The following is an 11,981-nucleotide window of genomic DNA, read 5'->3' on the forward strand; positions in this document are numbered from 1 at the left end:
AAGAATGCTGAAAAAGCCTTTGAGACTTTAATCCATGGGTTGACACTTTGGAATCTAAAAGAACGTCTTCAGGTTCTTTGTGGCCCTTGGACGATACTTAAAGATGCATAGTTCTATATATTTTGCCTTAAACAAGATTGTTTAAGTCGTATGGGCTTTTGTCATTTTTGTGGATGGAATAGGGAACACGGTAATAAAACAGTTGTGTTCTTTGTGTTATAAATTGAATTTCCGCACATCATACCTACTTTGGATGTTGTCCTGTGTTTTAGCGATCTGTGATCTGAATATGTTAATAAGAACAGTTACAAGTTCTTAAAGGGAGACGACACAAAAGTTCAGGTCCTGGCTGAACGGAGAGGAGTTGGGTTTTGTTCTTCAAAGGTATTTCTTGTTTAAGGAAAGGAGGTTGTGGACAAAACATGCAGTGGACTTCAGTTTTCTTATAATGATAGTTTACAGATTTTCCATATTGCTTATGGTAATCAGTAATCCTGATCTTTCCACTTGAAAGGTTCATGTGTTACTTTAGAAAATAATAGTGATAAGGAGAAAGAAATATAGAATTCCCAGCCATATATTTATTTAACGCATTCTTGTACAGATCCATACATACATTTTGAAACATTTGTAGTACACAAGGATTCAAGTTATATTTTTTTATTGTTATTTAGGATTGATTTTATCCAGTGTGACCTAAGCTAGAAAATAAATACACGCGATGAAGTCTCTTTCCCTGTTCACTAAAAATGGCGACGGTCAACACTAAAGGAAAGGGAATAGAAGGAGGAATCATAATAATAATCGTAATAATAATAAAAAGGAAGACTAGGGTTTCAAGTACCGCGTCCTGACCAAAATGTCCCACGAATATAACAAAAGACAAGAAAAACCATGAATTCCACCCCACGGCCTCACAGTAAAGGAAAAAGATGAAAAAAAGATACTTGTCTTAAACTTGAAAGACTGAAAGTTCATTCTGTTTGATGTTTCTTGAGGGATTTCTTCAGGTTAGAAATAAGGGAATATACGAATACGTAAAATTAAAGATGTTTAAAAAATAATTTCAAAATGGGTAACGGCTGGTAACAATATCGAGAGGACGGTTAAGGGAGAGTGGCAAGTAACGATTATTACCCGGGCTGTTCGGTTGGTAATTGATTGTTTGTGTGTCTGACTCGTTTGTGACTCTCCGACTCGGGCAAAGATGGCGGCATGCGGGAGGAAGAGAGCAGGTAACAATGGACTACGAGCTCACTCCCGCCTTTAACCGTCCGCGTCTCCTTGTGATACTACGTGGGTGAGGAGTTAACTTACAAGGACACAACAAAAGAGAAATCATAATAACCATTGCAATTATCGATTTGAAAATTAACAGTGATGAATAAGTATTCTATATATAAAAAAAACGAAGTTAGAGGGACAGCCGGTCGAGATGTCCAAGATGGCGTCACGTTCTCCGGGAATGTCACACCTGGCCGGACACGGGGATGGGGGGGGGGGGATAGGGTAGGGTGAGGTGGGGTCTACTGCATCATCCTCTGCAACAGCTGGGCCGTGGGCTGCAAGGTAAGTAAAATGCTATTATTAGACGTGTGTTTGAGATGTATGTATGTATGTATGTGTGTCTTGACAGTATGTGTGTACGCGATCGCGTGCGTTTGCGCGCGCGCGCGCGCGCGCGTGTGTGTGTGTGTGTGTGTGTCATTATTGTAATGTTCATATAGTGATGATATTATAAATCTGTATAATTTCTGTTTGTGTGCACTTATATACGCGTATACTATATATATATATATATATATATATATATATATATATATATATATATATATATATATAGATAGATATATATATATCTTTATATATATATATATATATATATATATATGTGTGTGTGTGTGTGTGTGTGTGTGTGCGTGTGTGTGTGTGTGTGTGTGTGTGTCTGTGTGTGTGTGTGTGTGTGCGTGTGTGTGTGTGTGCGTGTGCGTGTGGGTGTGCACAAAATCTTTTGGTTGTACATATGATTATTTGTATGGTTCTAAATCTCAACAAATATATTCAGAACACTCGGGGAAAGGAGGTTAAACCGCAAACCGACGGTTAAAGACACGGAGAGGTTCATGCTAAAGACGGAATACTTACTATGTCTCTAAGAGGAGATACTTAGATCTGAAACGAAGGGATATAGGAAATTAGCTACTTGTAGGAGACTCATGCTATGGGTCATAGGGAAGGAAAGTTCGAAAGATTGGAAGATTGGAATGTACAGAGAAGATGGACAGTTGATTAAAAGAATATAATGATTATAATACTTTTCATTGATGGGATTCTTATTATTGTTTTGCCAAACTGGCTTTTGGATTTGGAGGAAAGCAGAATTTTCTGAGTATGGCAGATTGGTTTATGGCTCATGTGACAATATCATATTTGCATGTTTTATGTAGTAATAGGGTATAGTTTCTTCGTGTTTGTTTACAACATAAAGTATTATGAAGCAAGGGCGGCAGAGGCCCGGTCACCAGGCGAAACAAGCCCATATTAGATTATTAAATCCAGCAGCAAAAAATAATTAATTCAATGACTGAGAAATTAAAGTAACGTAAACGAAATTTGCGAGGTTAGATTTTCGAAACTGATCTCAGATCGGTTTAAGATCTGATAAGATGTCAGTTTTCTTAATGGATTATCCGATTATCAGTTCTTTAACGTTGCGCAGTTTTAATGAAATAAATAAATACTTTCAAGAGCGAGAGTGGAGAGAAAACAAGGAGGTTAATGTATTACCAAACTCCCTCTGAAACGAAGAGCTGAAGAGCAGAAAAGAAAGAAGACTAGAGAGAGCTTCTCGACGTTAATGTTGTTATTGCTCGGTTAACGCCGCCGCTGCTGCTGCGGGCGCGTCCGGTGACCTTACCTGCGGGGACATCCTAGCCAGAGAACTGGCGCGGCCCTTCACCTTAGCCTTGTTGGCAGCCTGCTCGGCGCTCTCGACGCGCTCCTCGGCCTCCTCCAGTTCCTGCTGGGCCTTGCGGAACTTGGCCAGGTTGAGGGCGGCGATCTCCTCGGCCTCCTCGATCTGCCGCTTGTAGGTCTTGATCTTCTGCTGCAGCTTGTCGACCAGGTCCTGCATCCTCTCGTGGTTCTTCTTGTCCTCGTCGGACTGGAAGGTGAGCTCCTTGATGCGCCTCTCGCACTTCCTCAGGTTCTTCTGGGCGTCGGCGTGGCGGCGTGCCTCGTCGTCCAATTGGTTCTCCAGCTCCCTGACGCGGCTCTCCAGCTTGGCTACGGCCTTCTTGCCGGTCTTCAGGGCGTTGGTCTCGACCTCCTCCAGGCGGACCTGGAGCTCCTTCACGGACACCTCGAGTGCCTTGCGCATCTTCTCCTGGGTCTGGGCGTGCTCCTGCTCGGCGCGCAGCTCGTCGGCGAGGCGGGCGGCGTCGACCATGGCCTTCTTGGCCTTCTCCTCAGAGTTCTTGGCCTCGTTCAACATCTCGTCAAGATCAGCCTATTGCAAAGAAAAAATGTAAATGGGAATGACATCCTGAAAAATAAAATACTGTATTCCCGCAACATTATCCATCCAAAATCTCTTACTGAAATCGGCAATCTCGAACACTTACATGCAGGGTCTGCATTTCTCCCTCCAGCTTCCTCTTGGCGACAGTGAGGGAGCCGTTCTGAGCGGTGATGTCGTTGATGTGGTCGTGGGCCTCGGCGAGCTCGGCCTCGGCCTGGCGGCGCCCGCGGTCGGACTGCTCGAGGAGCGTGCGGGACTCCTCCAGCTCGCCGTGCAGTGCGTTAGCCCGGCGCTCGGCGATGCCGTACTGTTCCCTGTACTCGGACGCGAGGCGCTGCTCCTCCTCGACGCGGGCCTGGAGCTCCTTCATCTCGCCCTGGATCTTCTTGATGTGCTTTTGGAGGTCAGCATTGGCCTTGTTGGAGTGGTCGAGGGCGATTTCCAGCTCATTGATGTCAGACTCGAGCTTCTTCTTCATGCGGAGAGCCTCAGCTTTACCCTTCGCTTCAGCCTCAAGAGAAGCCTGCATGGAGTCAATGGCGCGCTGGTGGCATTTACTGTAAAAAAAAAACACAAAAAACACGAATTCATATTAATGTTGTGTTGTATCATTGCCTCTAGCACCTAATTAAAACCACATGCTAATTCCTGCATAGACAATGACAACATAGAACTCACCGGGTGTTTTCAAACTCCTCCTCCTTCTCCTGGATGCGCCTGTCGATCTCCTGTCTGACCTGGCTGAGCTCAAGCTGGGCGCGAAGGACCTTGTTCTCCTCCTGCTCAAGAGCGGCCTCGGCTTCCTCGAGGGCGGCCTGCAGTTCTTCCTTCTCGATTTCAAGGCGCTTGGCGTTCTTCTGGATCTCGTGGAGGGATCGTCCGCCCTCGCCAATCTGGTCCATCAAGTCCTTGATTTCGTCGGCGAGGTTCTTGTTCTCGCGGCGCACGGAGTCGAGCTGCTCGAGGTTCTCCTCATAGGCAGCCTTGATGCGGAAGAGTTCGGTCGAGTAGTTGCGGCATTCCTTCTGCGAGGCGTCTAGTTCAGCCGAGAGATCGTCGACCTTCATCTTCCATTCGGAGATGATCTTGTCGAAGTTCTTCTGTTTCTTTTCGGCGGCGTTGGCCAGCGCCGTGGCACGCTCGACCTCGATCTGCATGTCCTCGAGCTCGGTGGCGATGCGCTGCTTCGTCTTCTCGAGGTTCATGTTCTTGATGTTCAGCTGTTCGATCTGTTGCTCAGCTTCCTCGAGGCGGGCGGCGAGCTTCAGGCGCGCTGCCTCGAGTTCTTCGGCGCGGGCGACGCCCTCGGACTCGTACTTCGCACGCCACATCTGGGCCTCAGCATTAGCCTTGGACAGCTGGCGCTGGAGGTCGGCCTTCGCCTCGCCCTCCTCGTCCAGCTGCTCGCGGAGACCGTCGATGTCGTGCTCCAAGTTACGGAACTTACCGAGAAGAGTTGCACGTTCCTGAAGCGATAAAACCATAGCAGTTACTACACACAAACCACATGAGATACGAATTCACTCAAATCCTAGAAGTCTCAGAGAAAAGCACAAAACCATCCAAGGCGGGGGCCCCTACCCTGCACTCATCGTCGGCGAGCTTCCTGGTGTCATCGAGCTGGTTGGTCAAAGACAGCTTCAGCTTCGACAGCTGACCGATCTGACTCTCGGCCTCCTCCACCTGGCGCAGAAGGTCGGTGTTCTCCACGGCGAGCTTCTTCTTGGTGGCGTCGAAGTCGTTGAGCGTGCGGTTGGCCTCGTCGAGCTTGGACTGGATCTCGTTGATTTGGTGTTGCAGCTGCTTGTTCATCTTCTCAGCAGCGGCCTGAGCGGAAGCGCGAGGTCAGTGCGGGTAGTGGGTCGACAGTTATTTTCTATATTTCATTTTTTTTTTTCATCATGTTCCGTTGATTTTAGTTTTTTTCTGAATTTCTTACTACTTTAACCTCTTTGTCTATATTTTTCAACATGGAAACTAAGCTAATCAATTAATCTACTTAAAATTTCTGTAAGGGAAATCATGATATTACAATGGCATACACAGTGAAATCACAGCGAGAAATAATTAAAAGAAAATGAAAGTGAGCAACCATGGAGGTTAATGAAAAAGTTAACGAGAAGATGAAAAAAGATGAAACGGGAAAACACGCTTTTAAAGCCGACTGATGGGTGGAAGGGGGGGGGGTAAGAAAACAGGTAGAGGACCGGTCTAATGAGGTAATTTGGTCTACCTGTTCCTCACCTGTGAGCTAATTTGGGTTCGAGGGGTAACTATTTCAAGGGGAAAGTGGGTGCATGGAAACTACTATAAAACTAAGAGTTTTTTGGGAAAGTTATTTCGAATCTTATCTTTTGGAAAATTAGAAAAAGAATATAAAAGTCAAATTCTTGTTTCATATTCTTTTTCTGAAATCAACTGAAAGATAAGGTAGATGTGGATTGATTATTCCTTATCGGAATGGTTGGTGTCACACTAAAATGATCATGCATTTAGGGTTATTAAGGACAAACTCTTCACGAAAATAATCTTGAAGCATTAAGATGACAAAATCAGACAGGAATCCGCTTCGCTGCTGTATTCTAAAATACACGACGACTTTGCAGTAAAAACAATATCAGGGACAACGAATATAAAGACATGTTTGAAAATGATAACTCTTGACAGTCTCTTACCGTTAGCTTCCTAAACACATCACTTTTTTAAGACATCACTTTTTTGTAAGACATCACTTCTTTAGCAAAACAAAGTCTTTCCTTTTTAGCACTGCTGCTAATTCCACTAAAAGAGAAAGAGAGACGAAGAAGATTGTCTAGACTGTGTGGATGGAGGACTGTCTGTTTTACCTTATCGGTAGCCATTTGATCTGTAGCAAACTTCAGATCGTCGACTTGACCATTCAATTTTGCTTTTTCCTTCTCAAGCCTGTTAGAATAGTGTGTGTTAGCTGTTACCAAAAATAAAAGAAAATGAAAATAATAATGGTGAAGAAATCGAGTAGAGCATTTGTCAGTAGTGTTTATACGCTTTGCTTTTGTTTTTGTTTTTATCTTCGGGGTCCCTTCACTATTTTGTGGATAATACGTTATCTTATCTTATTCCCCTTTAAATCATTTGAATTATTTTAAAAAATCCCCTAAAGTCATGGTTACAAGAGACGAAAAACAACGAGCAGAGTAAAATCCATAAAACAAGTGAAGTTCCCGAACATTCGCTTGCGCAAGTCAGCCAGTAGATGCGAGAGAAAGAGTAATATTATTATTATTGATAAAAAAAATCTTGTTGAGTGAGCTGACAACGGCGTCTTGATCTTTGTCTTGTTTTTTTGTTACCTTCTCGTTACTGAGCGCATCGGCTGCAGACCGAGCATCATTGAGTTCCGAAGAGAGTGTTGTCTTTTCGCGCTCCGCTCTGTAGCAAGGCCATAGACAAGAGGAGAGAAAAATGGCGTAAGTATTTTTCCCTTGAAGATGGTACCTAAGCATGTTTACCTTGCTGCTTATAGTTTAGATGAATGTGGTGAAGAGAGGAGAGACGGAATGAAAAGGGTAGAAAGGCATTCTCTAAAGGAAGGCTGGGGAATCAAATGAAAGTGGAAAGCGCATAGAAAAGAAATAATTCGATATAAGGGAAAAGGAATATAAGCGTCTTTCGGCTTCTGAAGTGTAGCTCTTCTGGAAACATGGCAGGAAACTAAATAAAGGAGATAAATAAAAAATAAAATGGGCTAAAATAAAATAAGAAAGGGTCAAGCAAAGCTCCCGCAAAAAAAGAAGGATCGCAGGATGGAAGAATCGAAGAAGGATGCCACTTTCTATTTTTTTCGTTTCATTTTCTGTGTTTTTGTTTTCTTTACCTTATCTCGAACAAGGCCGTCTGTGGCAGACCTGGCATCATCAGCCTCCCGCTTGAGTGCTTCCTTATCCTTCTCCATCCTAGGTTAGAAGCAGATTTTGAAGGTGGCCATCGAATAAAATAATTAAGAAAAATAAATAATTAAGGAAAATATCATCATTAACATAATGTGCTGCGCTGCAATATGTTATCAGTTAGCTAGTGTATTTGCAATTGTTCTCTGCAGTTAGCTGTGTTAGAATATTATAAAGAATTGCCAGGAAATAAATAGATTTCAGGTTTCCTGAATGGATGGGTATAACAATATTAGAAGTACAAATTTAACATTATATATATATATATATATATATATATATATATATATATATATATATATATATATATTTATATATATATATATATATATATATATATATATATATATATATATATATATATATATATATCTGTGTATGTGTGTGCATAGTATATATGTATATAAATATATATATATATATATATATATATATATATATATATATATATATATTATATATATACAATATATATATATAAATATATAATATATATATATTATATATATAAATATAAATATATATATATATATATATGTATATATATATATACATATATATATACATACATACATATATGCATACACATCTAGCTATCTATCTGTCCATCCCACTCTCTCTCTCTCTCTCTCTCCCTCTCTCTCTCTCTCTCTCTCTCTCTCTCTCTCTCTATATATATATATATATATATATATATATATATATATATATATATATATGTATATATAGATATATATATTATAGATATATATACAGATATATATACACGTGTGTATGTAGCTTGTACATGATAATATATACAGTGATAATAAATAGTATATAAATATATATATATATATATATATATATATATATATATATATATATATATATATATATATATATATATATATATATATATATATATAGAACACACACACACACACACACACGCGCGCGCGCGCACGCGCACGCACGCACGCAAGCACGCACATGCACACTTCAACTGTACCTATATAAAACGTAATCTTTGATGATCCCTTTGAGTGCTTTGCCAAAATATATCCCCAAGTGCACACGTTTCCGACAGGACTCCTGCGCCTTACCTGGCCTTCATCTTGTTGAGGTGGTCGATCTGCTCGGACATTTCGGCGACGGCGTCATTGTGCTTCTTGCGGAGGCTGGCGAGGGCGGCCTCGTGCTGGATGTTGGACTCCTCGAGGTCTCTGCGGATCTTGGCCAGCTCGGCCTCGCGCTTCTTGTTGAGTTCGATCTGCGCTGCGGTGGCGCCGCCGGCCTCGTCCAGGCGCTCGCCCAGCTCCTCCAGCTCGCGGCCCAGGTGAGTCTTGGACTTCTCGGACTTGGCGCGGGCCTGGCGCTCGTGCTCCAGCTCCTCCTCGAGCTCCTCAATGCGAGCCTGCAGCTCCTTGATTTGCTTCTGAAGCTTCGAGACGAGGCCCTGCTCGTCCTCCAGCTTGCATGCAAGGGAGGATACCTCCTTGTCCTTGCGCTGGATGGTTTGCTCGAGCTCCTTCTTGTTGCGCTCCAAGTCGGCAACGGCTTCCTGTGTCAGCTTGAGGTCGCCCTCAACCTTCCTCTTGGCCTTGTCAACCTCGCCTCGCAGTTTCTTCTCCCTCTCAAGAGAATCCTCAAGTTCATCGAGGGTCTGTTCGAGCTTGGCCTTCACCTTATTGAGGTGGTTGCACTTGTCCTCAATGCCCTGCAGGTCCTCGGCCGTCTTCTGGTTGCATTCCTGCAAGTGCTTCTTCTCCTTGTTGATCTTGTTGATGAGTTCGTCTTGGTGGGCGATCTCATCGTTGAGGTTGCGGATCTGGTGGTCCTTGGTGGCCTTGTCCTGCTCGGCCTTCTGCACTGAGAGCTCCAAGTCCTCAATGTCCTTCTTCAAGCCGGAAATCTCTTGCTCGATCTTCTTCTTGCCCTGGAACAGCTGGTTGCGGGCCTCCTCCTCCTGCTGTAGGCGCTCGGTGGTTTCCTGAGGGAGGGTAAGAGGCGAATGGTCACACTCCAGCACTCAACAACATGTCGGGGGATGTCACTACTATACACACAGACACGCAAAGACACTAAGACAAAACACCACTAAGACACTATCCAACAGGACACTACGGGTTGGGGAAATCGTGGTAAGTCCTACCTCCACGATGGTGTGGGGAACGTATAAGGAACCCATACTGGCTACAGCTAGAGTTTACAAGGGAAGTGTACAGGGGGAGGGGTAGGGGCTACTCGTAACAGATCGTACACAAGACCACAGTTGGAAGCTGGGTCGTTCGTATATCGCTGCCTGAGCCAGACTGGTCGTGGAGCCTCCCTTCAACCCCAGCTGAGTGAGGTTGAGTCACCGGCCTCCACCTGGCCCACCTCATCACCGCTTACGTAAACAACCCACCCACCGCAATAGCTATATTTATAACTCAATATTTTCACAGAAATGATTTCCGCATTTTACAAAAACCTAGTTGAGTGTGGGCAAATGCCAATATTGAATATAGAGACATATTTGAAGACATACAGGTGAGGGAGGTGTCTCGAGGGGTGGGAGGCTAGAGGGCAAGGGAGGGGGGAGGGGAGATTTTTGGCTCTTAAAATTATCCGTGACTTCATGCACTTTTCGGCACGCTTGATGTTTAGCAGGTGAGTTAAATAAAGAAGTAAGGGGGTAAACTGCGAGGGTGTTGATGTGACGGATGTCGGGAAAGGGAGGAATAAGGAGGCGAAAGCAAGGGAGGGCGGGGGGAGGGGGCAAACCCACGTGGGAGCTGCCAGATTTTGCCTCTTAAGGGATTAAGGGAGCATAAGGTATGGGAGTTTCGTGAGTTAAGAGGCTTTAATTAGCGTACTGAAAAGGGTCTCTCTGACCGATACTTACGTTGAGCTGAGCCTCGAGGTCGGCTTTCTGGCTCTGGAGTTTGGCCTGCTTGTCGAGGTACTCAGAGACGTTGCCCTTGGTCGACTCGAGTGCGACCATGAGGTTATTCTTCTCCTCCAGCAGGGCAAGGTTGGCGACTTCGAGTTCCTTGCGGAGCTTGGACTCGCGTTCGTAGTTCTCCTCAGCCTTGGCGGCCTTCTCTTCGAGGGCGCGGATCTCGTCCTCGACGCGGGTGACGTTGAGGAGGGGCTTGACCTTCTGCCAGAGGCGGTACCAGGCCCAGGTACGCAGCTGCAGGTACTTCCTCAGGTTGCGCTGCACGACGATGAGGGCGACGCGCTGCTCCTGGAGCCTCTTGTAGGTCTTGCGGCTGGTGTAGCCTCGGATCCAGGACTGCAGCCACGAGATGATCTTGGCGAGACGGTCGTCGCGGATCTCCTCGAGCTGACCGAGCACACCGGCGCGGAAGAACACCTGTGAGGCGGGGTCGAGAGGGGGCGTCAGGGCGGTGCGGGAGAGGGGTGTGATGTCTGTCAGTCTGCAATTACGTTTCGGCCTTTCTTTTTGGTTTTGTTCTGACACTTTGAGCCAATGCTGAAATGAGTTGAAGCCACTTTCTTAAGGAAACCAAAACAATTAAGTTTTAAAGCGATGATGGCTGCTGATGGCTTTTATGGCTTGGAGAAGAAACTTGCAACTTTACTTACCAGCTGAGTTAGCAAGCAAGAAACTGGAGGTGTGAAAGCACGTGGAATGTGAGCGTAATACGAGAGCAGCATCCAATAGGAAGAGTTTTGAGCGAAAAGTGAAATGATACATGTTACACCGGCGTGTGTACATAAAGCGGCAGAAGACAGTGTGGGCAGACAAACAAATACCTTGTTTTGACCGTAACGGTATTGATTAGGCTCCAATTTGACGTAGTCTAGAATCATTTCTGCGCTAGGCCGGGGGAGAACCTGCTCCTTGCGTTCTTGGAGGAGCAGTGGAGGACACAGGACGCGGTATCTGGACGAGATCTTAAGTGTCAGAACGAACACAACAAAGGGACAGACGGGTAATCCTCGCGTCACTAGCTGACTGCGAGGAACTAGGGAGAAGAAGAAGAAGAAGGAGGATGTGTTGGGCTGGGTGACGGTAAGCCCGAACACGAGGCTCTGGGTCTGCCGGTTTGCAGGTGTATAGGAGAGAGAAAGAGACAGAGAGAGTTTGTAAAGGAAGGTTATGAACAATGTGAAGGATGGAGACAGGACATGACAGCCGCCAGTGGGACACATGGAGCTCCGTAAAGATATCGCGTGACAGAACGAGAGCTGTCTGCCAGCGAGATGCTGCTCAAAACAGAAATTTGTGCGTACGCCCCGCACACTGGAGTTAGCCAACCAAAATTACAGAGGGTCAATACGCAGTGTGAAAATCATGACTAAATATACAAGAAAGTCACTCAGAAAAAAGGAGAAAAACACAGGGTATGTCACTACAGTCTATTCTAACATCACACACAACTTGAAGAATCTGTTTGTTATGGAGTCGCCAGGACAACTATGCCTCAAGGCGACGCATCCTCATCCTTATTTATCCTGGTCATACGGATGCCGTTATAAAGGGGAGCATTATCTGCGCATCCTGCTGTTTGTCTGGGCGTGTCCCTTGGGCACCAGGC

At 44.9% G+C, this 11,981-nt stretch overlaps 1 protein-coding gene across 50 annotated transcripts in view; it reads right to left on the bottom strand.

Moving 5' to 3' along the window:
- Nucleotides 1-566: 566 nt before the first annotated feature.
- Nucleotides 567-11,981, bottom strand: part of LOC122265363 (myosin heavy chain, muscle) — a 41,638-nt gene continuing 30,223 nt past the window's right edge. For 31 of the 50 annotated variants that reach the window (XM_086541048.1, XM_086541049.1, XM_086541027.1 and 28 more), the window contains exons 16-23: nucleotides 10,319-10,792; nucleotides 8,535-9,421; nucleotides 6,853-6,931; nucleotides 5,102-5,347; nucleotides 4,199-4,986; nucleotides 3,624-4,077; nucleotides 2,918-3,508; nucleotides 567-1,562 (exon numbers count right to left, since the gene is read on the bottom strand). In XM_086541048.1, the coding sequence (XP_086397174.1) occupies nucleotides 1,527-1,562; nucleotides 2,918-3,508; nucleotides 3,624-4,077; nucleotides 4,199-4,986; nucleotides 5,102-5,347; nucleotides 6,853-6,931; nucleotides 8,535-9,421; nucleotides 10,319-10,792 (3,555 nt within the window). In that variant the 3' untranslated portion in view covers nucleotides 567-1,526. Of the gene's footprint in view, nucleotides 1,563-2,145; nucleotides 2,173-2,917; nucleotides 3,509-3,623; nucleotides 4,078-4,198; nucleotides 4,987-5,101; nucleotides 5,348-6,366; nucleotides 6,446-6,852; nucleotides 6,932-8,534; nucleotides 9,422-10,318; nucleotides 10,793-11,981 lie in introns of all 50 variants that reach the window. The other 19 variants (XM_086541056.1, XM_086541058.1, XM_086541055.1 and 16 more) reach the window with 3 other exon arrangements.

The sequence above is a fragment of the Penaeus japonicus genome, unplaced genomic scaffold, assembly GCF_977035675.1.
Source record: "Penaeus japonicus unplaced genomic scaffold, GWHDUDI00000001_assembly GWHDUDI00000010, whole genome shotgun sequence".
In the NCBI taxonomy this organism is placed as follows: Eukaryota; Metazoa; Arthropoda; class Malacostraca; order Decapoda; family Penaeidae; genus Penaeus; species Penaeus japonicus.